Source organism: Castor canadensis, chromosome 7 (genome assembly GCF_047511655.1).
Source record: "Castor canadensis chromosome 7, mCasCan1.hap1v2, whole genome shotgun sequence".
In the NCBI taxonomy this organism is placed as follows: domain Eukaryota; kingdom Metazoa; phylum Chordata; class Mammalia; order Rodentia; family Castoridae; genus Castor; species Castor canadensis.
Window position 1 is genome coordinate 154,706,340 of NC_133392.1, and position 27,424 is coordinate 154,733,763.

The 27,424-nt window shown below is 47.7% G+C and overlaps 1 protein-coding gene across 1 annotated transcript; it reads right to left on the minus strand.

Moving 5' to 3' along the window:
- Clcn6 (chloride voltage-gated channel 6) lies at positions 1 to 27,415 on the minus strand. The gene is made up of 23 exons (XM_020181656.2): positions 27,116 to 27,415; positions 26,236 to 26,295; positions 19,507 to 19,572; positions 19,108 to 19,173; positions 16,967 to 17,033; positions 15,567 to 15,673; positions 14,925 to 15,051; positions 13,925 to 13,992; positions 12,724 to 12,782; positions 11,992 to 12,124; positions 11,312 to 11,425; positions 10,862 to 11,028; positions 10,172 to 10,298; positions 9,117 to 9,243; positions 8,704 to 8,857; positions 8,344 to 8,503; positions 8,149 to 8,255; positions 7,041 to 7,227; positions 5,707 to 5,864; positions 5,383 to 5,539; positions 3,614 to 3,721; positions 3,388 to 3,513; positions 1 to 2,780 (listed from the first exon to the last, which is right to left on the minus strand). The coding sequence occupies exons 1-23, from the start codon at positions 27,200 to 27,202 to the stop codon at positions 2,700 to 2,702; spliced, it is 2,613 nt and encodes an 870-aa protein (XP_020037245.2). The 5' UTR covers positions 27,203 to 27,415; the 3' UTR covers positions 1 to 2,699.
- Positions 27,416 to 27,424: the final 9 nt, after the last annotated feature.

The window sequence follows — 27,424 nt, forward strand, 5'->3', positions numbered from 1 at the left end:
GACAGGTGCAGACATTTTATTCCAACGCGTTACAGTTACCATGAGAACTTCCAAGGTCCAAGAGTTCAAATAAAAATAGAAATTTACAAATTAAAAAAAATACCATTTATATACACAGTGGAATTAGCTAACACTGTCAGGTACAAACAAACAGTGCAAACAGAAAGCTGGAGGCTGCGGCAGCAGAACTGGCCACCGTGCACAGGAACTGAGGGGGAACACTGTACATGAATACTGCCAGGCCCAGGAGGGATGTGCTGGCCTCCCGGAAATTTGTCACCAAGGCTGTCACTGTGCCATTATGTATCTATTGTCACAGGGTTGGGTCCTCAGTGTCCATTCCAGCTAGAACCATTAAAAGCCACAAGGAGATAGCTCAAACAGTGCAAAATTCCCACAGAATCTGGAAGGCTGTCAGCCTTGCTCCTCAATCACCTTGGCCAGGAGATGAGGGACACCATGTTGGAGATGAAAACCACCGGCAGCCAGCCACACACTCCCTTGCGGATCTGTTTGATGGAGGTGCTGTGGCACTAGGGAGCCGCAGGTGGCAACAGGTGAGATACTATGGACAGCAATGGGGGTTAGGCTTACACTAATTGGTCCTGAGTGGAGAAGGTGTCATCTTTGGGCTTTTCTGGAAAGGACAGAGGCAGATGGGAGGAACACAGGAAACCACAAGCCCCCATGACCTGGGCTCGAGTCCATCTTGTTGGCCATCCAGTTAGCTCGCGGGAGAGAGGCATCTGCATCCTAGTATGTATTTCTGCCTAACTGGTGGCTACAATGCATCTGGTGACTTAAACACAGTGAACACGAGTAGATTCCCACCACATGCTCCCTGGATGGCCTCAAGGTGGGCAGCCCTGCTCTGCCCTGCAGGGCTTCAGCCCGACTGATGCAAGAGGGATTGAAGCTTCTCGGACTGGTAGTTCTCATGACACAATTTCCTTCTTAATAAAAGGACAATGTGGTCAAGCTGTGAATGCTGCCATAAAATGAGGTGACAGCACAATCCTAGTTAAAAGGGTTACAATTCCTGAACTATCTGTTGGGAGCATCATCCCTAATTCACAAGTCAGGTATACACACAGAGGCTGAAAGAGGGAGAAGTCAATGTCATTTTGGTCAGGAAGGTAAGTAAATAAGGAGAATGTAGAAGGCAACAGGTCATGGTCGGTGGAAGGCCCTGAGGCAGATCCTCATGGACTTGGAATGATTCCTTAGAGTGCACTGGGCATGAGGCCTCGCCTGGCTGAGCCAGGGCTGACCCTACGTCCAGATTGCAATAACCTAGGTCGAGGTACCAATGCCCTCATGGTTTAAAAAACACGTAATAAAACGAAAGCCATCTTGAGTCCCCAAAAGGACTAGCACAGGGATGCTGGGTGGGACTGAGAAGCCAATAAGCACACAGAAGCTAGAGGAAGATGTGATGCTCACCGTGGTACCTGTGCGAGAGGGGACCACCAGCCCAGATGGAATGAAGTCATGAGCAATCAGGCGGCCTGTGTGTGTGGCACGGGCTGCCAGGAAGCATCTCTCCCTCCTCCCTCCCAGCCCTGCCCTGCCCCCCTGAACAGCAGACCCTGCAAAAGACATACAATGGGGTGGCTGGGAGTGAGAGGTGAAAGGAAGCCATTTGCTTTTTCCTAACACACACCTTGGAGTGACCCTAGCTTGGGATGGCCTCCTTGCTAGCTTGTAAGAATGGTCCCATTCCCTAGGACTCAGCAGCTGTGTCTACGGGTACCCCGCTTTTTGTTAACTTTGGGGATGAGGTCAAGGCTAAGCTGTGGCTGCGCCCCCTAGGAGGAAGGAGATAAAAATTTGGAAGTTCTAGTAAGTCATAGAGATGAATGGATCAGGACAGATGGGAGAGGGGAGTTGTTCCTGGGGGACCAGGAGTAATTTGCAAATGGAGAATGCTCAAGTATTAAAAGCAAGGGAAGATGTCATGATCCTATGATTGATTTACTGTCCAGAGATGCTTATGGGATTTTAATGCTTTGTGCTTCTGGAGGGTAGTCATTCTAAGGAGATTCAAACCACAAGGTGAGATCAAAGCACCCGCTCACTCCTGGGAAGCTGAGCATTTCCCTTACAATGGACTAGAGAAGCTGTTAGGATTTCCAGTTCCAGTATGTATGAGGCTCTGGGCTCAATCCCCAGTACCATTAAGAAAAAAAAAAAAAGTTCCAATGAAGGAAGGCCTCCCTGAACATGGGGAATTTTCTCAGTGCCTGATTCCTGAACTTAGTAATAAACTTCATTTTCAGTGTTTGCCTCAGTCCCAGGCTCTCCCCAAGTGGTTAAGGCAGCAGCTGGGCTCCCCAGGGCAGCAGCAACAGTGGCAGGAAAGCTACCCGGGCTCCCCCAGGGCATAGCTGACTCCCGCCTCTGGCCCTGCTCTCTTTGGGCCTGGCAGGCCTGTGCCAACACTGACTGGGAGGAGCCCAGGAAGTAGGAAACGGGAGGATGTTTGTGGAGGAAGTTAGAAAAGTCTAAACTTTTGTTTCAGCCCCATCCCCAGGATCTCTGACCAGCAAAGTGTTTGATGATTCCAGGCTTTCTGAGCATGTGGGTGGTTGACTGGGAACCTTCGTGCCCTGGAACAGCCCCAGCCAGCTGTGTGGGCCTCTGAGTGAGTAAGCCACTCGCCCAGGCAGCTCAGGGAGGGTGTGTTGGCCATCGGACCATCAGAGGGTCTGGTAGTGCTGCCGCAAGCGGGCCTGCAGAAACTCATACGTCAGGTTGTGCCGTGTAATGATCCCGACAATCTAGGATAGGGAGAAAAGACGAAGTCACCCACCATGGATGTTTTCTGCTGTGGAATAGTTGCTTCCTATAGGTTGAGTAAAAAAATCACTATGAATAATGATTACATTTTCATTAAAACTTGAAATGCAGGGTGTTGGGCATGGTGGCACAAACCTATAATCCCAGCACTTGAAGGCTATCGATACGGCGCCCAGCTTATCCAAGTATTTTGCTTGAAATTCTCTCCTTTAGTGCTATGAATCCCCATTAACAGGTAGGGAAATGAGGAACACAGAGTCAGGAGTGGGGAGAAACATTGAGGAGTTAAGAGACAGAAAGCAGGCCATGGCACACTGGCGCCACCTGCTTGCCATGTTGGGACAGAGGCTCACACACTCAGGCAGCCAAGGGGAGAAAATTGCCAAGGCCAAATTGCTCAGCCAGCCCCTCCCCTCACTCTTGGTGGGAATGCAGCAGAGACGGCTTTGATTTGAGTTTCTGCAGGCCCCCATGGGCTTCACAGATGGACACCCACTCCAGCAAGTACCAGGCTGGAGGGTCCTTTCTCAAAGATGGGTGGACTGACCATGGAGGCAGGGACTTTGGTTCTCCTCTGCCCAGGCTCACCTCACCCACTGCATTCACCACCGGCAAGTGACGCAGGCCCATTGTTCTAAACAGGTTGAAGACTTGAGAGACGTGGGTGTTGGGAGAGACGGTGAACGGTGAAGGATTCATATATGGAGTGACATCCTGCAGAAGAGACAGCAAGAGTCACCTGTAGCCTGGGACACAAATGGCACAAACCAGCTGCAGGACCTGTGTGGCCACCTCAAGGGACAGTCATCCTCACCACGATCATTCGAGGGTTCAGCAGCGTCAGGTCCAGGTCGTGGATGTCAGGGTAGCGGGGGTAGTCCTCCGCCATCTCCGCATAGGAAAGGCGTGGCTGGCTGGCGCTCTGCAATCCAACAAGACAGTGCCCTTGCCCCAAGCAGCAGCAGCAGCAGAGGCCACAGTGGGTCTGGGCTGCCTGATCCAAAGCCACTTCTCCACCAATTCCTAGCTGGTTACTCTGAGCAAGGATAAACTAATCTAATCTAATCTCTGAATTTTTTCTTCAGCTGTAAGGTGCAAATGGACCAGTCAGAATGAGAAAAAATGCTAATAGTGGCTGTGGGTTGAATTGTGTCCTCCCCAAGGGCATGGCCATGGTCTAAGTCCTTGTACCTGTGTAGTGATCTTTCTGCAGAGGTCATGAAACCAAGATGAGGTCATACTGGATGAAGGTGGATCCTAAATCCAAAGGTGGATATCCTTATATAACGGAGAAGACACAGGGAGACCCCAAGTGGCAAAGACAAACCTGGAGCACTGTGTTTATAGCAAAGGAACATGGAGGACTGCTGGCCATCACCAGGAACTAGGAAGAGGCCAGGACAGATCCCCTCCTACAGCCTTCAGAGAGAGCACTTCCCTGTCCATATCTGGACTTTGTCCCTCTGGCCTTGAACTATTCAAGAATAAACTTGTTTCCAGCCCTTGGGTCCATGGTGATTTGATGCAGCAGTCACAGGGCAGTAACACAGGAGTGCTGTCACAACCCCTCCATTCCTGGTCCCTAACTTCCCCAGTTCTCACTGCCGCTGTCACAGAGCAGCACCACAGGCTCACAGGCCCAGCACAGTGACCACAAGCATTGGTCACTGCTCTCCCCTAGTGCAAACTGGCTCCCCCAACTCTACTCTGTGCACCTACACCTGCTTACAGCTGTCCTCATTGCACTCTGGTCCCTGTCTGCTGGGTAGTGTGTGAATTCCTGCATTTTATCAGGTCAGACTCTCCTAGACCCAACTTGTGTCACCCTTGGGCTACGCGTTACTCTGTGTTCACTCCAGCTGGGCTGGTCCTCCCACCCCACATGGTAACTGTTCTATGCAGGCCTGTCAGATAGCAGCGGGCCTGTCTTGGGCACGGCCAGGATCCCACCCAGGAGAGTTACTCTGGACACCAGGTCTCTGGGGGACGTGCTCAGTTTAAAAAGTCAGCAGGGGAGGAGGGTGGTCTTGGAAGAAGGGACAGGGATCTCTACAGCCACACAAAAGAGTAAAGACAGCTGGGTGTTGGTGGCTCACACCTGTAATCCTAGCTACTCAGGAGGCAGAGATCAGGATTGCGGTTCAAAGCCAACCCCAGACAATAGTTCGTGAGACCCTATCTCAAAAATACCTAATACAAGAAAAAGGGCTGGAGTGGCTCAAGGTGTAGGCCCTGAGTTCAAGCCCCAGTACCGCAAAAAAAAAAAAAAAAAGAGTAAAAAGGACTACTGTGGATGTGCCAGGAAGGGGCTTTGCTCACCACCACACCAAAGTCCCTCAGACCATGCATGAAATGCACAAGTGGTATGTACTGCAGGCCACTGGGGCAGGGACTAAGTAAGGAGTAACTCCTCTACCTTCCTGTCACCTGGGGAGACACGGGGAGGGGGTGGGGAAGCACGAGGCCTGCACATGCCATGTGACAGCTGCCCAGGGACATACAAACACTCAGAGAATCACCTCTTTCTCTACAGGGACTGAGTTCCTACTACCTCCTGCCTTCCAGAACCCTAGAGAGACTTACCGACTGACTTTCAGAGTAACAAACTCCTCGGACAAGCAGGGTGACAAGTTGCGACCGAAGGATGAGGCCATGGAAGGTCAGGGGGCGGAAGCGCTCCTCCATGGTCCAGTCTTCACTCGGGGACTGGTCAGGATATAGGTTGGGGTAGGGAGTGTATCTGTTACACAAAAACCAGATGCTGCCTCGCACACCTTCAGCAAGGCCACTTCTCGCCCACATCCCTGGTGCTCTCCCCCAATTCTCAGCAAACTCAGGAGCTACCTAACACCCACTGGGCAGAGGGTGGCCCTATGGAGCCTGCGGGAAGCAGCCCATGGCCCTCACCTCCTCTCCAGCATCTGCTGCAGCAGGTCCTCCTTCTCAGCAGGCTCCTCGGAGGCCACGTGCTCGTCACACATGTGGCGTAGTTCACTGGACGGGTAAGACTTCATGGATTGGCTCCGTTTGCGCTGCTCGCCGGCCCGGGTAAGGATGCTGGATTTCTGGGGAGAATGTGGGGGGAGGCGGAGAAAATGAAAGAGGATTGCAAAGGACCCAGAGGCTATGGGACTTGAGGCTCACAGGTCCCAAACAGAGTCCTTGGACTTGGTCATGGACCCCATGGCTTTTCCAGGAGACTCCTTTTTTTTCTATTAGCATGTATTAAATTGTACACAGTAGGGTTTTCATCATTTCCATACAAGCTTATAGAAGCCTTTTGCAGTGTTGGGGACTGATCCTGAACTCAGGGCCTCATACACGCTAGCTAAGTGCTCTACCACAGAGCTACCCCCACTCAGCCTCCAATCTGATAGTTTCTACAAGCCCAATGCCCTACTGTTTTGATTTGGGAAGGAGCACCTCAGAGGAGAAACACCCCTCCTACATCCTATCTTGTGGGACTGTCAATATATGTGTCTGTGCCCCCACCCCCAAACCACCAAATCCAAGGGTGGACACCTAGAGGGTAATGGGTCTCACCCTCTCCCTGGCTTGCAAGTCAGGACCAACCAGAGGACAAAGACCAGCCAGTGCCCATTTCTTCTAGGAACCAGAAGGCACCGTAAGGCCCAGTACCTACAATCCCAGAGCCCAAAGCCAGGCTCTGCAGCCATCTGTCCTGTTACTCCACAAGCCCTCAGGAAATCTCAATCTTTCTTTCTCTTTCTCTCTCTTTCACTCTTTTTGGTGGTACTGGTGCTTGAACTCAGGGCCTTGAGCTTGATGGATGAGCACTCTTCTGCCACTTGAGCCTTGCCCCAGTCTTTTCGCTTTTAGTTTGTTTTTCAGATAGGATTTTGTGCTTTTTCCCCATCTGTGGCCTTGAACAGGGATCTAGCTAGGATTACAGCCCTATACTACCACATCCAGCTTTTCTTTCTGTTTAAGTCAAAGTCCCTTTCTATTGTTGGCAACCCTACAGCCCTCCCTGGTACCTGTACACAGTAGATAATGAATAATGAATAATGAAGCACACTGACTTAAAAGAAAAAGATCTGTCCACTTGTTTCCGGTGAGAAGTACATCTGACCTCATCTATCCAGTGACAAATTTATGCAGTCTATCACACATGAGGACAGTGCAGTTTTTCCCTAGAGCCACTGGGTGGCAGCACTAAGTGTGAGCCCTAAGAGCTCACTGGCCTCCTGCATGCCTCCTCCTTGGGCTGTCTTCCTTACCTTAAACTTGATGTTGTTACTGATGAGCTGGTTGCCCTTCATGAACTCCTTCTCATTGCCCCGGTTCTCAGTGACCACTGGGAAGGCATGGTGGACTGTAGTACGCAGGATGCTGACCAGAGACTGGATTCGGGTGTGTGGGTAGACGTAAGTCAGATTGGGCTCCATGATGTCACTGGCTCTCAGCCTGCGGGAAGGGAAAACATCCCACCTCAGGAGGGCGCACTCAGCACCCTAGGAACAAACTGTGTTGGGGAGGTGCTGGTTCTTGGGGCTCCCTTCTGAAGCAGTCAGTGCATTCCTTTGTGCTTCGCCTCCTTTGCACATGCTGCTCCCCAGGCCTGGAACACCCTCCCATGCTCTGTCGTGAAGTGGGTGAAGCTTTACTCAACCCTTGGTTCAATGCAACGTCCTTGTTCTACCAACCCCTCCTTCCTACTCCACGCATATGCTATGCATCACCACTGGATGTAACTGTACTAGAATTGAAAAATCAATGTTGGGACTCCTTTAGATCAAGTGATGGCAAACCCTGAGTCACAGATCAGGTTCAGCCCCTCATTCATTTACACATCACATGCAGTAGTTTTCCTATGCTAACGGAACAGCTGAAAATATCTGCTGTATAGGCCACCACAGAAAAGGCCTGCTGAGCCCTGCATCAACCCACCAGAGCCTTGCCTGCTATGCAGACAAGAGGCCCCAAACACCTGTGGTACTGGGCAGGCCTTCAGGTGATTATGCTGGGTTGATCATTTCCCACTGTGGGACATTGGCTGGATGCATGTGGAGCAGGCTGCTCTTGTTTGGGCACTGTCTGCCCTCTGTGTAAACATTCAATCATATCACAAAATTGATTCCTATTTAGCCAAGAAGCTACAGGAGCCAAACGTTCATGAAGTAGCCCTGCCTCTATCAGCCTTCACCGAGACCCCAGGCACCCAGCCTCCCTGAGCTGCTCAACATTCCCAGACACACTGGGGAACGGATGTGCTTCCTCATTCCAACCTGAGAAATTTGAGTTACTGTTTCCTACCCTAATACCAATGTTTCTTAGGCACTCGAGCTTAGCAACTCAGAAACTAGGGCCTGGATGTCAGATCCTTACTTGTCCATTTCCACCTCTGTCTCCCATTCCAGGAGCGGAACGCCTCGCAGGCCCACATGGATATCATAAATGCCCTTATTAAAAAAGTCCCCTGTCCACTTGGCTACCTGAAACACAAAGAAGAGACCTGAAAGTAGGCCCTTTGGGGGTGAACTTGGCTCTGGGCCTGAAAGAGGGTAGAAGGGAAGTACTCACCATCAGGGTGATCATAATGGGAAGCCCATAAGTGATCTCGTTGGTTGACTCTATCAGGATGACCGTGAGACTGATGGTCATACGGACAACCCCACCCAAGAAAGCCGCGGCACCAATCAGGGCAAAGGTCCCGGAATAGATGTGGCCTAACCCAATGAAGCTGCCGAAGAAAGAAACAGAGAATGTGGCTGAGAATTCTACTGGGAGGGGGGCAAAGGCGGAAAGAGGGTGCAGGAAGGGGACACACATACTTGTGCTATGGAGGTGAATATGTGTGTATGCGCGTGCATACACACACACACACACACACACACACACACACACACACACACACACACACACACACACACACAAAACTACCTTTTTAGGACGTTGGCAACTAAACGTCCAAAAGCAGCTCCACACAGCAGAGAAGGCACAAAAAGGCCACTTGGAACAGAAATGCCATAAGTCCAACATGCAAGCAGGAAATAGAGGATGAAGAACAAGGCCAAGGTGATGGGGCTAAACGTCCCTGCAAGGCAAGAACCGACCTGAGTACCCCATCCCATGCCAGCTGGGTCCCAGAAGACCTTCCTCCTAGCATACGGAAGACCTCAGCTCCTAGCACATCCTTCCACACCTAATCCATTCACCTTTTAGCACTGGAGGCAGAAATTGCCATCTGCTGTCCTGGCTGGCATTACAAAGGAAAAGCCCTGTGCTTGCTCTGGAGGAAGGGCAAGCCTGGCCACATGCCGTCCCTGGGGGTGGACGGCAGCAAGGACACTTACCGTCCTGGTGAAACAGCTGAAGGATGGCTGACTCCTGAGGATTGAAGAAGAGTGTGGCCATGTCATTGTAGGTATCATTGGGACAAAAAAATGTCTTGATACTTGAATTCACATCTTCTGATGCAACCTAAGAAGCAGGAATCAGGAAGTCAACACAAGGACACCTGACCAGGGTGCTCGAGCTGGGTCAAAAGTCTGGCCAGACAACTTTGCCTGTAGATTAAACTGGCAGCAAAAATCCACCAATACCCAAATGATATTGAATCCTCTACCATTAGAAAGCACAAAAACCACCTCAGCTCGGGGCTATACAACAAGCACTGCAAGGGCCATGGTCTGCTAACTCCTGATCCAACACATTTAGGGTAGATCCTGAAGAGGAAGTGGGAGCCCTCCAAGACAAGGACCCAGAGGGGTTCGGAGAGATTCAAGCAGCTAGTTAGGAGCCAACACCCGAGACCAGACCACATGGCTGGCTCTCAGACCCACCAGAGTAGAAAGAAGCGCGTAGAAAGTCAGTTCCCACACTCAAAGGCCCGGCTGCTCAGGGGAAGGGTATGGGAACTACTCCTTATTCCTAAAGAAGGGAGAGGGAGACAGGCAAAAATGACACCTGCCAGTAAATGAACCCAACCCCGCAAGAGCCAGAAGACGCTGAGAAGAGTTAAGACCACAGCTCACTCTGATGCAGACCTCCCTTCATCCTGGTCCTGAGAGTGACTCTCACAATCTAAAAAGGCAATGTGGTAGGTGAGGAGGCCCTGGATCAATTGGTCCCTGAAGGCCTAGGGCTTGGAGGAGGAGCAAGCAGTCAGTTTCCAATGAGTGCTGTTCCCGAGACAGCATTCCTCCTCCATGACAGCCAGACTCATTCACAAAAGTGGAGAAGACTGCGGGCATCTGTGCACACCGTCTCTCAGGTAGAAAGATGGCTGCCCATTCCTGTATCTCTCAGTCTGCTACTGGTATGGAACGATAAACTCAACACATCTGTAGCTCTACAGAGAGGCATATTTCTGGATGTAGGATGAAGGTAGCAGGGGTACCGGGCTTACCTGGAGCTGGAATGAGCCGTTGCCAACTTGACTTGCAGAAGACATCTGTCGGCATTCTCCTAACACCATTGAGGCCACAAACACCACCACAGTGGTTACTAGGGACACCAAGAGACTCTCCAAGACTCTAGGGAGCAGAGCACAGCTGTCACAATGCAATAAAAAGATACCTAGTCTTGAGACTTGATATCCTTGCCTGCCCCCTGCTCTCCTCTCCCCATAGGACATTCCCTAGTCAGTCTTCACACATGTGCGGAATTTACCCCAGATTGGCTAGGTCCCAGCATTTTGCAGTAAAAAGCGGGTAGTCAGTAAAGTGAGCTGCTGCATCCACATCATCTCTCTCCAAGGAATTAACCAGCCTTTTACATAAATCCAAGGGCAAGGACGTCTCCTGATGGCCAGCCCCTCAGCAGGGCCATTCTGACCCTCCTGACTTTGTCACACGTAAGCAGCAGGTCAGGAGAGATAGGACATAAATTAAGCTCAGCCTCAGCCTCTTGGCCTGTCTGATGAGCAGGGTAGATTTATGACCCTGTTTACATTTTTGGTCTTAGATGAGAAAACAAAGCTTGTGTAGGAAGCAGGGTCTGTTCAGTGACCACGTAACTGTCTTCCTGGGGAGAGATGGCCCACCCACACAAAGCTCAGAAAGCCACAGCAGGCCGGGGGAGGCGACTGCACAGATACCTGACGAGCTTAGGTTTCGGGTGCACATTTCGCAAACGGTACTTTGCAAGTCTCTTGTTCAGACAGTTGAATGTGGCTCCCAGGAGGCCCCCAATGAACCCCATCACGACGAAGAAACCCAAATCCATAGCTGTCCAGAGATGACATTTTTTATCAGAGTCAGAGCACTGAGAGAAGAAGGGAGGAGAGAGAAAAACCAGAGCAGCCATGAGAACAGAAGAACAGGGAGAAGACAGAAACAAGAGTAGGGTTGCCTTCCCTTCAATAAGGAGTCAAGGCCATGCTGGACTCCTGCTCACAGCAAGCACAGGCATGCGCAGGAGAGACTGAAGAGGCAGATGGCCTCATTAGAAGCTGTACGTAGTACCCCTGTGGTTACCTCTGTGTGGTCCTTAATGTAAGAGCAAGTGTCACAGTTCAAGAAATCCTGGGAGAAAAGATAAGATGTACCTTAAACTCGCCAAAGTTCAGCAATCCAGGGAGCTGGAAGGAACCCCAACTTCCAAACTGAATCCCAGAACGGAAGAAGTTGAGGGTGAAGGTGGCAGACATAGAGCAAAAGAGCTAGAGGACAGATGACAAAAAACAAGAACAGTTATTAACAGTGATACATCATCCTCTCTCCTGACAGTTCATCTTAAAACCCATGGCTCCACCTAAAGACCTACAGAACCTGGGCTGGATCCGGGAGCTGGTAACCCAGCAGTGGATGGACTCAAAGACACACAAGTAAAGATCAGGCTCCAACACAAGCCTACCACAAGGGCCTGTTTCTCTAGAGCCTGCTGAAAGCGGATCCTGTGCCGAGAGGAAGGGGAGGCTCAAATGGAGAACACTGCTCTAGCGGGAGCGGGCTCTGAGTCCTGACCTTGTTATTCCTGCCTTACAGGGCAGCCACTTCCATACTTCTGCATCTCATGGCTCATGAGGAGAGAGCAGTAGCAGTTTGGTTTGGGGTGTACTGGTTGAGGGAAGGAAAGTGTAAAAGCCCATGGCTTGGAGGTCTGGCTTCTACAGCAGATGAAGTGGACCCTCAAATCTCACCAAACAATGTTTAAATGCATTGAGCTGTCCACTCAGTTTTGGGGTGTGGTTATGTCTAGGAGGTGTTACCATCAAATGCTCCTCACCACTTTCCATGTGAGTCCTTGGTTCCAGAAGGATGAGCCCTCCTCCAGACTGAACAAGGTACCTCCAATCGGGGCCCCAAAAGCTGCAGCAACCCCAGCAGCAGCCCCAGCTGACACAAAATCTCGCTTGTCTCTGAGGAAAGGAGGGAAGGAGGAAGGAAAGGGGAGGCGGGGTGGGGGGGTAGAGAGGGAGGGAACGAGAGAGAGAGAGAGAGAGAGAGAGAGAGAGAGAGAGAGAGAGAGAGAGAGGGAGGAGATGGTTTATCCAAGAAAAAGCCCTTTGCTGCAAAGGCAGTTTCTCACTTCCTATCTAGATAATAGATAATATGCCCACCTGTGTCATTTCTTGGCTGGGCTTTCAATCATGAACCATATTCATAGCCCAAGATGCTTCTAGGCCTTACAGCAAGACAAAACAAAAGTCATGGTCCTTTTGCTCATTTTCAGAAGAAAAATGCAAAGCTCCTCCCTTTCTGATGATTGGTATTGCATGCATCCTATTTGGCAAGGGCCACTGTGACTTTGGCTAGGACAAGTTTTGGGTCTGACAGGCAGCATATGAACATTGTAGCTTTTTTTTTTTTTTTTTTTGGTGGTACTGGAGTTTGAACTCAGGGCCTCACACTTGCTGGGCAGGCGTTCTACCACTTGAGCCATGTTCTACCACTTGAGCCACTCCACCAGCCTCACATTTAACTTCTTCATAAAAACCAGTTCTGAATGTTTCCATACCTGTCGCTTCGGAAATAGGGGAAGTTAAACTGGATCTTCCGCAAGGAAATGCTCTGAAACTAAAACAAGAGAGACAGTCAGAGAGCAGCCCACCAGGAAGGAACCTGCAGGAATCCATGGCACCTGGGGAGGCCCTTTTGCTTGAGTTCATCTGGGCAAGTGTGATGCAAGAAGGAAGTCTCCTTTGGGAGGAGCTTATTTTTCCTGTCTCCAAATTTCTAGACTCTCCAGAAACCACGCTTTGTGCACAGTCAACGAATCAGAAAGAAAACAAGGAAATAGCTGAGCAAGAGCCTAGGAGGAACCCAAACATGCTGCCTAAGATGGAGTTAGCTCAGTTCAGGGGATAATGTCAGGAAGAAAAGGCCCAAAGAGTCACTTCCCAATTGGCCCCACACACTCCCACACTAACACCACTTCATCCCTGGCCTCCTTCCATCTCTCAGCTCACTTCTAGAAGACCTGGTGCTGGAGGAAATAGCTCAAGATGAGAAGACAGACCCTGGAACAAAGAATCTTCTCTTCTTCACCTCAACAATGCACAACCACAGTAATGGCTCACAAGGAATTGAGACGTCTTAAGCCTGTAGCCTGGAAACCCAGAAAAGTGCTTAAAATGGGAGCTTCGGAGCCGGGAGCTGATTCCTCAACCTCCAAGCCTCAGTTTCCTCATCTGAGAATGGAGGTGACAATAACTAACCACTCCTTGTGGCTGAGAGGGAAAGGAGGTGTTCTGCACAGGATGTGGTACACAGGGAGCACCTGGCTGGCAGCTGCACTGCTGCACTATGTCAGACAGACTCACACAGAGCTGGGCCTAAGACCATACAGCTGATACTTCCAGCCCCTTGGCATTTGGTGGCCCGGAGGTGACCCATGAGCTATCCTCATGGAGGCACTAGGCAACAGCTGCAAAAGCACCAGGTGATTATCATTTGCCTATGTCATATCCCCCCGTCCCACCTCATGATCTATTTCTGCTCCTAGGACTCACAGGGCATTGTGAAAATTTTGAGGTAGAAGTTAGGTGTTCTCCCTGTGACAGACCACAGAGTTTTCATCTCAACTCCAATGGCACCATGACATGAAGTCATATTAGGGAGATCACAGTGATTGTTCTAAGTCCAACAACAGGCAGGTCCCTGAGCCTGTCCAGAAGGCAGTATCCAAGGGATGTCCCTCCTAGCCCACCAATCCTTACCTGAGGGAGGCCAGCTCCCACCACAGCTCCACTGAGGATCATGGGGCCTTCCTTCCCTACAAAGAGCCCTGCGGATGTTAAGAAAGCACACAGTCAGCACACAGGGCCTCCAGTTTGGGAGACCTTTGATATACGTGAACCTTTCTCTCGACCACTATAAATCAGATGAGTATGTGACTTTCTAGGAGAAAGACTGAGCCAAATTCCTTTCAAACAAAGTCCATTTAAAGTCTTCCTATGTAGCTGGGCCCTGGTGGCTCACGCCTGTAATCCTAGCTACTCAGGAGGCAGAGACCAGAAGGATTGTGGTTCAAAGCCAGCCTGGGCAAACAGTTCGAAAGACTCTATCTCAAAAAACCCTTCACAAAAATAGGGCTGGTGGAGTGGCTCAAGGTGAAGGCTCTGAGTTCAAGCCCCAGTAAAACAAAAAAAAAAAGTCTTGCTATAAGAGGAAATACTCTTTACCCTCAAAATCCAGAGTCAGCAAACCCTAACCTTGGGCCAAGACCTGCTTCCTGCCTGTTTTTTGTAGTCTCAGTGCTAAGAATGGCTCTTACATTAAGTAGGTATATCTCAAATGTTATGTAAGTACCCTCATTATACCCACAATTTGACCTCTTGGCCCACAAAGCCTAAACTGTTTACCATCTGGCTATTTACACAAAAAGCGTGCTGGCTGTGCCAAATGCCAACTGTACAAACTAGATGCTCATTCTATTTCAAAACAGAATGGTGTGTTGTCAGATTTCTCGGAATGACAACACACTGACATTATCTGCATTTAAAAACCCACTGCCCAAAAATGCAGTCATCTGCTTAGGGTGGGCCCACCCCACCCCACCCCACCCCACCCCAACTCCCCCCACCCCCCCACCCCACCTCCCCCCCACCCCCCCACCCCATCCCACCCTTCTGCCCAATCTTATCAGTTTATATACAGAATGCTGTGCCACCTTGCCCCTGGACCATGTGAAGGTAAGAGGAAAAAGAACCCTCTCACCTCCAGCCACACTGAACAGCACTCCCAAGACTTTGCAGAGCAGGGTCCGGAGCCTCACAATTCCTGGCACCTTCACACCATTCAGATAGCATTTGATCTCAGGTATCCCAGAACCTGCTGCCACCGGCTGATGGGGGACAGGGAGCACACTGTAAATTCGAAACCACTGGTTCTTCAGTTTACCATCATGGAGCCGGGCAGCTAATCAAGGAGAGCTCACTGTCTTTGTTGGCAGCACCGGCTTCACCTGAGGTCTTGTTCAACCACAAGGGCTGAGCCCCACCCCCAGGCTCCTGGCCCAGGGGGTCTCAGGGGGACAGGAGCATGTGCGTTTCTAATGAGACCCCAGGTAAGTCTGCATCAATCATCACTGTGGCACCCCACCTCCAGAGATTCTGATGTACGCACATTTGGAAAGTTTGGGTTCTGGTGTGGCGTGCTGTGTGGTTGAGAACCACCATCCTAATCTAGACGTTTCCTCTTTAATCACACCAGAGAACAGAACCCTTACTTCCAGAAATATCTCTAAGTGAACAAAAGGGCACTTCTGAAGAACTGACACATTACTGTGTAGCTGTCTCCTAACATTCTGGAAATGAAGAAGGAGAATGGAAGTGCAGAGGCAATTTCCAGCCACCTCACCTCAATTAGGACAAGAAGGCTCGCCAAGAAGGCAAAGGTCGAGTTAAAGCCCAAGAGTTCAAGGAGGGACAGAGCAAGGCAGCCTTTCTGGCTGCATTCTTCCACCGCTGCAGATGCTGGGCTAAGGAAAACAGGTTCTCAGCCAAGAGGCATCTCCCAGTCCCTCCGAACGTGCAGCTTCCCCTCTTCCATGGCATGACAGCTGCTCAGTGCACACCTATCTGGCCTCCATGGATAAAATTTTTAAGAGTTGTCTAAGATTCCATAATAGATAACCCTTAGATTGGAGAGGAAAAAAAAAAAAGCCCTCAAACCTTTCTCTTCTCTCTTCCCACTTGGAGAAAGCACTAGCCTGAAATTGTGCACTCTCCCCTACATACTTTCTGGGTCCATTCTGCTCTTACTGCACTGGATGTGTGCTCTACAACTTCCTCTTTTCTCTTCCTCCACAGGAAGTTGTGGAGAATTAGCCATATTGATGCACACAGCTGTGGCTCACTTATTTTCACTTCTATGGTATGAATGAACCCTAACTTTCCCATTCTTCATTTGGCAATTCCAACATTCTGCTGTCACACAGCAGCAATGAACACCTTTGGACACACCTAGGCTCATGTCTGGAAGAACTCAGAATTTACAGGAATGTGCAGCTTCCTGCTTTTCCCATAGGTCAACTGACCATCTTGTTTTCTTCCTCTGAGAGTTGTCTGTTCGAATTTCTGCTCATTTTTTTTATTGGGCCGGGTTGTTTTTTTTTTTTTTTTTTTTTTTTTGCAGTTCTGGGGGCTTGAACTCAGGGCGTATACCTTGAGGCACTCCACCAGCCCTTTTTTGTGATGGCATTTTCCAGATAGGGTCTCTCAGTCTATTTGCCTGAGGCTGGCTTTGAACCACGATCCTCCTGATCCCTGCCTCCTGAGTAGCTAGGATTACAGGTGTGAGCCACCAGCACCTGGCTTTGTGGTTTTTTTTTTTTTTTTTTTTTTTTGGTTTAGTTGGGTGGGTATTCCTGCACCAGTATGACACCATTTCAATTATTATATGTTAAATTTTCTAAGTCTTAGCATCTAGTAAAGACAAGCTCACCTGTATGTTGTTCAAATTGTCAGGACTACTTTAGGCCCTTTACTCTCCTATACCTATATAAAATGAGTATTTTCAAGTTCTGTGATAAACTTTACTGGCATTTTGATTGGAACACTAAATTTATAGGCTGACTGGGGAGAACAGACATCTTTGTGACATTATGTCTTACTAACCATGACCATGGTTTCCTTCGATGGAAAGTTGAGTGGATAATAAATAGCCTTTCAAATAACATGTTTACTGTCAAGATCATTTCTAGACAAGACAAAACCTCCAGAACCACTAAGGAATACTAAGAACCGGGAAAAGGATACATGTTTGAACCACTCCAAACTTGAGCTGGGTGAAGAGTCGCACAAAAAAGTCCACAAAGAGACCCACCTGTGAAGAGCAAGAGAGCCGTCAGGCAGCCTCATTCCCAGGTGCAGTGCAGGTGGATTTCTCTCAAAACCATTGCTTTCCCACAGTGCATTATGGTGCTGCTCAAGTTAACAACCCGCAATGTATGAATAAACTTTCTGTTAAGTCACTCTGGCTTTTGAGGAAGATCCTGCCCCAGCCTAGCCCCATAGTCTCTCCAAAGAACAGATGAAGGGACAGCTAAGTGGAGTGAAACAAAGAAAAACAGAGAGAAAAGTATGCACAAAAAGCTGCGGTGGTTAGAGCAGTAATACTGAGTCATGTGGGAAATCACACAATTTCTAAAGATGGTCAAAAGAAAACTAGCCAATGTCTTCATTGATGCTTAGCTAGAGTATTAAAGGATGACATTTATTTGGTGTAAGTGGTTTCTGCATGTTTGTTATTAACATTTTATATTTTATCATTTTGACTTAGAACCACCCTATAGTCAATGGTACCTCTACCTGAGTAGAGAAAACAACTTACATCCCACTATTTCACTTGTGTAAGTGCTTAAGGGAGACCTAGAAAGCCTTCCGAACTTTTTGGAATCAGGTTCAAAGGCTTCCGAACTTTTTGGAATCAGGTTCCAAGGCTTCTTGCTTTTAATTCTGGCCTTTCCTCAAGCCATTGCCTACAGGTTTTTAACACTGAAGAAGGAAGGGGAGACAGAGCAAAGAGTGACTCAGTAGCTAGAGCTGCTGGCTGCTACATAATAAAAGGAGGTCTGCCTTCCTAGCATCTAAAGATAGGAAGAAAAGTTGCCAGTACTGGTAAATGGCAGTTCAAAGGAGTTTGATATAACAGTCACAGGAAGACTACATATCTAATGACTCTGCTTATTACAGGGAAATTTGCAACGAGAAACACACATAGCAAAACAGACACTTAGATCTGGTTGGGATTTTTTGTTTTTGTTTTTGCTGTGCTGGGGATGGAACCAGGGCCTTGTGCATGCTGGGCAAGTGCTCTACCATGTAGCTACATCTCCTGCCTAGGCACTCATTTTTCTTTTTTTTTTGGTGGCCTTGAACTTGCTAGGTAAGCATTCTACCACTTTAGCCATACTCCAAGCCCTAGGCACTCCAGATTTTAATAAAAGTTAAACCAACACAGGTTTCTCCCCACAATGATATTCACGAGAATGTTAGCAAAGAGGCCTGAACACCATCGGTCTCACCTAAATGCTCGATGGGAATTTACTACAGTAGAAATCTGATGAGCATCATGAAAATGGAGACTGGGGTTGGCACTTGGGGCAGTACTATGATCAATGTATTTTATCTTTCCTTCCCAGGGATCTCTTGGAGACTTAAGCGCAGACTTGTGGTTTATCCTGGACAGCGGCAACAAGCAGGCAACTGTTCAGGGAAGTTATCTGACCCTTTCTAACACTGCACTGATGGAGCATCGGACCTGACGTGTATCTTTTTGACTGGCTGCTGACTTTTCCAGCTTCTCATCTTCAGCTTTCATAATTAGTTAAGTCAGCAGCAATTGTCCCAGACCTTTTGCTACCACAATGTGGTGATGTTTCCAGCTTTCCCCGTCTCTAATCCACCTGTGAACTTGCAGAGGTCAGCAACCCTCATCATCCTGGTGAACCCCTCCACCCACACTTCCAGGTCTAACTTCCAGAGAAGTCAGCAATGCACAGGGAGGGGCTCAGGACAGCATGACCTCAATATCTACAGTTTACTCTACTCATTATGCTATTTACCACTAGACAGATCTATTGTCCCACTTATCAGGGAAATTCTGGGTTATGATCCATGATGATATCGTCTGACCAAACCACTGCATGCGAAAAGAGCCCAGACCCAGGTGGCTCACTTCACTTCACTTCACTTCACAAAAGTAAAAGCAACAGCAGTAAGAAAGTTGCCAGGGTCAATAACGAAGAAAAGGACAAGGGGACGTGAAAGGCAACCTTAACTATGATGAACACGCCACAGTGTCATGTGACAAATGACAAAAGACCACTCACCAGGCCAGGGCTTTGCCTCTGATCCCCCCACCCATGGCTTGCTAGCTCCCCATGTCCACTGCTCACCAGCCCAGTGCAGACGCCAATGGCAAACACCACGATCCACTTCACCGCCTCGTACCTTCGCCCTTTCTGTTCACAGGGGAGAGGAATGGCTGTTGGTTACAGGGAAGGAACACAGCTTGGCCAAGTAGTTCTGGATGAAATTCCACACAGAACCCCACAAGCATGGTGAGAGCACTGCCTGGTATCTCAGGTGATTACAGGGCAAGAGTGATGAATCCTACAGGTTGGACCAGGTGCACCCACTGAGGACATCCTGGTTGGCAGAAGGTCTCTGGAAATGCCAGTATCTCATGAAAAGGTTCAAAGACCCCAGGATAAGGACCTTTACTGGGGCATTTAGAAGAGAAAATAAGCTATCTGAAGATTTACTCAGTCCTAAGAGATCGATGAGGGACTCACCTTATTATCCATGGTCTCCAAAACCTCCAGGTAAGGGTCATTGATGCAGCGATCATAGTCCAAACTCTGAAAGGAGGACATAAGTAAAAATATCACATCTGTGTAGGAGGAATTAGCAAAACCTAAACAGGGACAAAGCCCCAGGTTCCTGCTGCTGGACAAGAGGATGGGTGCCACAGCACAGAGCCTGTTGGGCTGGCAGCACCTGAACCTGTGCTTGAATGAGATCCCCAGACAACTGGCACACAGTGAGTTTAGCAGCAATGCTTGAGGGTAACACCTCATGCTATAGGGAATAGTTTTTTTTTTTTTTCTTTTATTATTATTCATATGTGCATACAAGGCTTGGGTCATTTCTCCCCCCTCCCCCACCCGGGAATGGTTTAAATGACATATTTTTACGTTTCTTGTTTCCACAAATTAGTTACAGATCTTCAGCTATCACCAGGCTTGCCCAACTTATTCCATTAGATATGAACGTAAGCTTCAATTAATCAGAACCAAGTTAATTTGAAAGTCAATCATCTTTTTTTTATAAGTAGCTTCTATTAAAATGAGGTTAGTCACAAGAGAAATTCATATGGAGACTTTTTAAAAGCAATTTCTGGGGCTGGAGGTGTGGCTCAAGTTCTAGAGAGCCTGCCTAGCAAGCTTGAGGCCCTGAGCTCAAATCCCAGTACCTCATTTAAAAAAAAAGCAATTCTGATTTATGTGTTCATAAGTCAGAAAAGGCACAGACTTAGCCCAGTTCCTGTAACTTCTATGACTACAGCTGTGTTCCTTAAACCATGCCTCGCAGTACACAGATGACCTGTAAAGAATTTGCAGGTGTGCCATGGACATTTCAAGAAGAAATTCAGAGGAAATAATTGTATTTGCTTTCTTATAAGAGAAGCAGTAATCTGTCAACAAAGAAAAATGGTCCACCACATGCTCTCTCCTTCCCATAATCTGCCACGTCAGCTAATAAGCAAGTGGACATTGGCCTGGTGGCCACTGTTCCAGGCAATAGCCTCAAGTCAGCCAAACGCAGGGGTGACATGTGACGATTTATGCCATCTATATGACTACTAGGAACAAGCCCAAATTCCTTTTTTGTAAAAGTCCTGGAGTAGCAACAAGTGATTTAATTATCAAACTTCTAAACACAGAAGACTGTAGCAATAAAATAATCATAGAACTTTATACAGACAGATATGGAAAATGTCCAAAACTTATTAAGAAAAAAAAACCAAGCTGCAATAAAATGTATACTGTAATCCCATTTGATTAAACAAAATTGGGATTTGTATGCCAGCATACGTAATGCAAAAACATCAGGGAAAAACATCTGTAAAGTGGTGTTTTGGATGTTCACATCTGGGTATTGAAATTCTTAACAGCACACATTGTTTTAAAAAAAAAAAAGATTTAGAATCTTCTTTTCTGATTACAAAATTTAAAATAACAAAAAATCAAAGTGAGGAAAATTCTGCTAGAAACTAGACTCATTCATGACAGATTAAACATGTATACATTGCATATTTACATACATATATAAACACATATATGTATATTTATATATGTAGGCACACACTTTTTTTTATACTGGGCTTGAACTCAGGGCGTCTGCTTGTTAGGCAGACACTTCATCACTAAAGCTACTCTGCCAGCTCTTTTTGTGTTGGTTATTTTTTTAATTTATGTATTTTGGTGGTACTGGGGGGGGGCTGAACTTACGACCTTGTGCTTGGTAGGCAGGTGCTCTACCACTTGCACCATTCCCCTAGCTGCTCAACTTCTAAAAGTCAACTAAGTGACATCACATTCTAGGAACATACAAGGAAAATTACAGTGTGAACATCCTTCTGTGGCACCAAAAAGTACACATTTGTTCATTATCCAGTCATCTGGCATCCAGCTCCTAAGACCCTTGGAATCCACAAGGTATAATGAGTATTTAAGCCAGGGGCTGGTGGCTCATGCCTACAATCCTAGCTACTTAGGAGGCAGAGAGCAGGAGGATTGTAGTTCGAACCCAGCCCGGGCAAATAGTTCTCGAGACCCTATCTTGAAAAAACCCATCACAAAAAAGGGCTAGTGGAGTGGCTCAAGGTGAAGGCCCTGAGTTCAAGACCCAGTACCACAAAAAGTATCTTAAAATGACTGGTGGCTGAGCCCCTAGACAGAGCTAAGGCCAGTGCATGATTGGTTGGAACTTCAGTGACTCTTGGTGGTGCACACCTGTAAGCCCACACTCAAGAGGCTGAGGCAGGAGAACTGAAAAGCTCAAGGCTAGCCTGGGCTGCATTTGAGACCCTGTCACAAAAAAGCAAAAAAGAAAGGTTGGAACTTTCATCCCCAACCCCCAACCTCCAAGAAGGGGAGGGGGTGAAAGTTAAGTTGATCGCCAATGGCCAAGGATGTAATCAACCACACTTAGGTCATGAAGTCTCCATAAAAATAAGTCAGGAGCTTCCTGACTCCTGAACACTGTGGGAAGGAGGCTCCCCACAGAGAGAGCATGGAAGCTCAGCACTCCTTCCCACTGCCTCACTCCACTCAACCCTCCATCTGGCTGTTCATCTGAAGCCTTTATTATGTCCTTTACTAAGAAGCTGGTGAATGCAAGCAAAGCGTTTCCTGAGTTTTGTGAGCAGCTCCAGTAAACCAATCAAACTCAAGAAGGGGAGTGGGAACCCACTACTTGTAACTAGCACCTGAAGGGGGCAGGCTTGGGTGTCCCTCAACGTGTGAGCTCTTCTTCGATCTTAGGGTGGTGTCAGAACTGAGAGGACACTCAGCTGGTCTCTGCTGGAGAACTGCTGGGTGGAGAGTAGGAGGACAACCTCCACACATCTGGTGTCAGAAATGATGTGTGGAAAGTGAGTGAAAGGAAAATACTGTTTTTTAACTTGTCTTTTACCTTCATAGCAAATCTATGTAGAAGTTACTGGTCAACTAATTATTTACTTGATGGTCTTATTTAGTAATTCTATTGTTGAGGTTCAGAAAACACGCCAAAATGTGCCTCTCTGTACTGCAAGTTGAGAGCACCTGGGGAGCAAACAGCAAATGCAGTAAGAAGGCTGCTCCTCCACATCACAGCCAAATGCTGTGAGCCCCTCCCTAGACCACCCTTCAGCAGGGGAGATGTAGGAGACTGAAGCACGCACGACGCAGGAAAATCACTGGAGTTCACAGCACTTGTGGAGCCCAAACTTTGTCCCAGGCTACTGTTTGCTCTTCGGGCTCATTCACCTCCCTAAAAATCATTTCTAATCCTCTGAAGTTGCTCACATCCCCCTTCCCTCTGCCCTATGAAGAGGGCGTACAAGATTCCAATGCTCATTGGGTGCTTACTTTCCTGCCACATCCCGGCCACACAGTACACGTGTGGTTTGAGTTGAGTGGTTTTATTTCTCAGACTTGATCATCAAACCTCCATCAGGGAAAAGGAAAGGTCTTTTGCCCTATACTAGGGCTCTATAAACATTTAAGTGGTTTTCAGGTGTTCAAAATAGGCAAATTCATAGAGACAGAAGGTAAATTAGTGGTTGCCTAGAGTCAGAGGCAAGGGAAGGAGCAATGACTGCTGGTAGGTACTTTCTGCTAGTGGGTTTCTATTTGGTATGATGAAAATAGTCTAGATGGGTGCCAGTGGCTCACAGCTGTAATCCTAGCTACTCAGGAAGCAGAGATCAGGAGCATCAAGGTTCGAAGCCAGCTCTGGCAAATAACTCACGAAACCCTATCTTGAAAAGAACCCATCACAAAGAAGGGCTGGTGGAGAGGCTCAAGGTATAGGCCCTGAGTTCAAAGCCCAATACCAAATAAAAAGAAAGAAAGAGAGAGAGAGAGAAAAAAAGGTCAAATACGTGCAATGAATTCCTGAAGCAGAAAGAAGCATATTGTAGAAAGATTTTTAACAAGAGTTTTCTTTTTGAAACAAGGTCTCAGTAGGTAGCCCAGACTGGACTTAAACTCACCTCCACCTCCTAATGCTGGGATTATAGGTGTGCACGAGCCACCATGCCCATTGTTTCAAGGGAAGCGTTCTCTAGTTGACCCTTAAATAAAATCTGAGCAGACTTTCCTGACTGAATGCCTAACTAAATTGCTCTTACACAAAGCAGATGCTCTCTAAAAGCTCATAGGCCAAGATGGTTAATTTGGAAATATTAATGATTCACATGAAAGAACATTTACCCATAAAATTTATATGAATATGCATAACAGCTTAAAGCAAGTACATTACAAATTCAAGTGTAATTTAGAGGAAGGAATAAAGGAGCCTTGGTAAGGGAGGGGTCAATGGAGAGCTCCCAGAAGTGGAAGGAAGACTGAAAGACTGTCTGTCATGGTAGTACTTGGACTGATAGGGCTCAGCTGGGACAGTGTAAGATGATAGAACAGCATGGAGCATCTTAGGCTAGTTTCTTATGTACAAGAACCAAATATGAACAAGATATACAACAAGCACTTTTTGATTCATTAGAATCAACTCCAGTCAGGGTTAAATATTAAACCGTACCACAGTAGTGCAATTGGCAAAATATAGGGAGGAGAATATTCCAGAGTCCTAATTATGTTGCCAAATAAATTACAAGGAAAAAAAAGACAAAGAAGGAAACTATAGATTAAAAGAAGTTTTAAATGGGTGCCGGTGGCTCACGCCTGGAATTCTAGCTACTCAGGAGGCAGAGATCAGGAGGATCAAGGTTCGAAGCCAGCACAGGAAAATAGTTCTTGAGCCCCTATATGGAAAAAAACCCATCACAAAAGTAGAGCTGGTGGAGTACCTCAAAATATAGGCACTGAGTTCAAACCCCAGCACTGCCAAAAAAAAAAAAAATTCTCTATACAATCATGGCTTGCTCATGTTATTTCAAAAGCCACACAAAAAGTCACCATGAACTGATTAAATGGTGACAAATCAGTTTCACGCCATAAAAACTTTTTTTTTTTTTTTTGCAGTACCAGGGCTTGAACTTGTATTAGGTATTTTCAAGATAGGGTCTCTCGAACTATTTGTCTGGTCTGGCTTTGAACCGTGATTCTCCTGAGTAGCTAGGATTACAGGTGTGAGCCACTGGCACCTGGCAAATTTTTTTTTTTTTTTTGAGACAGCTATGTTGACCAGGCTGATCTTAAACTCTTGGGCTCAAGGGATCCTCCCACCTCAGCCTCCAGGGTGCTGGAACTACAGGAATGTACCATTACATTCCTCCACAAGTTGGCTCCACAACTTGTTAGGCAAGCACTCTACCATTTGAGTCATGCCTCCAGCCCTCAGCCCCACACTATTTAGAGTCCCATACTTGAAACTAGAAAGTACAATCAAGAACATTTCAGAAAGAAGAGAAGCAAAAGTTTTTTTTTTTTTTTTTCCTTTCTTTCTTTCTTTTTTGGAGGCACTGGGGTTTGAACTCAGGGCCTCATGCTTGCTAGGCAGGTGCTCTACCACTTGAGCCAATCCACCAGCCCTAGCAAGTCCTTTTATTTTTCTTTTTTTTCCGGTCAGCATAGCTTCTTATTGTAGAACAAAAGAGCTCCCAGATATACTGTTTTCCCAGGTAGTATTCTTTTTTTAATTTTAATTTTTTTATTTTTCATATGTGCATACAATGCTTGGGTCATTTCTCCCCCTGCCCCCACCCCCTCCCTTACCACCCACTCCGCCCCCTCCCTCACCCCCCCACCCCCTCGATACCCAGCAGAAACTATTTTGCCCTTATCTCTAATTTTGTTGAAGAGAGAATATAAGCAATAGGAAGGAACACAGGTTTTTGCTAGTTGAGATAAGGATAGCTATAAAGGGAGTTGACTCACATTAATTTCCTGTGAGTGTGTGTTACCTTCTAGGTTAATTCTTCTTGATCTAACCTTTTCTCTAGTTCCTGGTCCCCTTCTCCTATTGGCCTCAGTTGCTTTTAAGGTATCTGCTTTAGTTTCTCTGTGTTGAGGGCAACAAATGCTATCCAGTTTTTTGGGTGTCTTACCTATCCTCACACCTCCCTTGTGGGCTCTCCCTTTTATTGTGTGCTCAAAATCCAATCCCATTGTTGTGTTTGCCCTTGATCTAATGTCCGCATATGAGGGAGAACATATGAGTTTTGGTCTTTTGGGCCAGGCTAACCTCACTCAGAATGATGTTCTCCAATTCCATCCATTTACCAGCGAGTGATAACATTTTGTTCTTCTTCATGGCTGCATAAAATTCAATTGTGTATGGATACAACATTTTCTTGATCCATTCGTCAGTAGTGGGGCATCTTGGCTGTTTCCATAACTTGGCTATTGTGAATAGTGCTAGCAAGGCCTTCTTAACAGGTTATGAATACATGCATGTTCTGGGCATCTGATGTCAGAAGCTTTGATTTTGGGCCTCTTTTTTTTGTGTCACTGGAGTTTGAACTCAGGGCCTCACACTTTCTAGGCAGGTGCTTGACCACTTGAGGCATTCCACCAGCCCCAAGATGTAAAACTGTAAAACTTTAATGGCAAATACATACTCCGCCAATGTTAAGGTACCACGAATCTAAAAAAGCATAAAGATACTAGACCTTGTTTGGGGATTAAGGTAAGTAAGGAAGGGACTTTAAAGTTAAACAGCCTCTTTGTTGGAAGGCCATTATCTATTACCCACTCACTAACCAGAAGGTCAAAGAGCATCTCTGATTGGAATTCACTGCTTCGGTCTGAAGTGACCATGCCATATTTACCCAAGAAAGCACCTAAGGATCTCACCTCATAGTCTTTCCTTGGAAGGATCTCATCCTCCTCCTCCTGTGTCTCCCCGAGGATGGTCTAGAAAAACACATCAACAGAAGGGAGGCTTTTGTACTGATTAGGAGTGGACATGAATGCAGAGGTATTTGCTGAAATCAGTTTCTTGCTAGCTTCTAAATCAGCCATCATCAAAAGGGGAAAAGACCTCAAAAAACCGTTTGGGGTTGGGGGGGCATGTAGGTGAGGATCTAGTCACCCAGTTGAACTCTTCATTTCTATTATTGTTGACTTAGTTCTTTTTAGGTTATACTGGGGGTTGCACTCAGTACTTGAGCAACGCCCTCAGTCCAGTTCATTTTTATTATTGATAATATATCCAATGCCAGCTTAAAGGGAAGAAAACTCGGGTTCCATCTGACAGTGTGCAGAATCTGAAAATCAGAAGGGCCCTGTCAACTCCTGGGCACAACTCAAGTTTTCCCAGGTTGCTTTGCAGGGAGAAGCTGGATTGTCAAGGACCCAGAAAGGAGGAGGGATACAGTGAGAAAAGACTGGAGAAACTAAGCCAGCCGCATGAGCACAAAGTCCTGTGAAGGGGCTCATTCTGAAAACGCTTGTTTCATTCAAGACTCCTTTAAGATGGAAATAAAAAAAATAAGGATAGGATTAATTGGAACTGGCACGTACTCGCGCTCAGATTCCAGGGAGGGGTTATGAGAAAAGACCTCAGACCTGGCACGCGAAGCAGGGCGGAGGCTTCCAGAGCCCAGGCTGAGGTCCCCAGGCCCCACCCGCGGCCACCTGCCGGCGCAGTGGCGCTCGGCCCCACCCCCGGCAACGCCTCTCGCCGTCCCTTGGCAACGGCCCCCTCCCCAGCCCGGCCCTGCCTGCTCCTTACCAGCTCCTCGGGGGTGCGGGTCTCACGCTCAACGCAGCAGCAGCACCACCTGCAGCAGCAGCATAGGGACCCCCTGCACCCCGCCATGTTCCTCCTTTACTGCCACTCGGGACCCCTCTGCTAACCCCCTCCCACCAGGGATGCGTGCCTCACGTGACTGGTCCCGGAGGGCCACGTGACCCTCTCGAGCTAGGGGACGGCGACAGGGAGTGGCTGCAAACGGGTGGAGCGAGGGCTGCGTCACATGACGGTAAAAAGACGGCTTCCCACTAGACCGCTGGGCGCAGCCATCTTGGAGGCGGAGCTTCC

Bases quoted from the DNA above. Each gene is read 5' to 3' on its own strand.
- Clcn6 (XM_020181656.2), bottom strand. From the start codon at position 27,202: ATGGCGGGGTGCAGGGGGTCCCTATGCTGCTGCTGCAGGTGGTGCTGC. The intron at 19,174-19,506 runs GTGAGTCCCTCA...CCCTGTGAACAG, and splicing joins TGGAGACCATGGATAATAAG to AAAGGGCGAAGGTACGAGGC. The intron at 8,504-8,703 runs GTAGTTTTGTGT...TTTCTTCGGCAG, and splicing joins GTTGCCAACGTCCTAAAAAG to CTTCATTGGGTTAGGCCACA.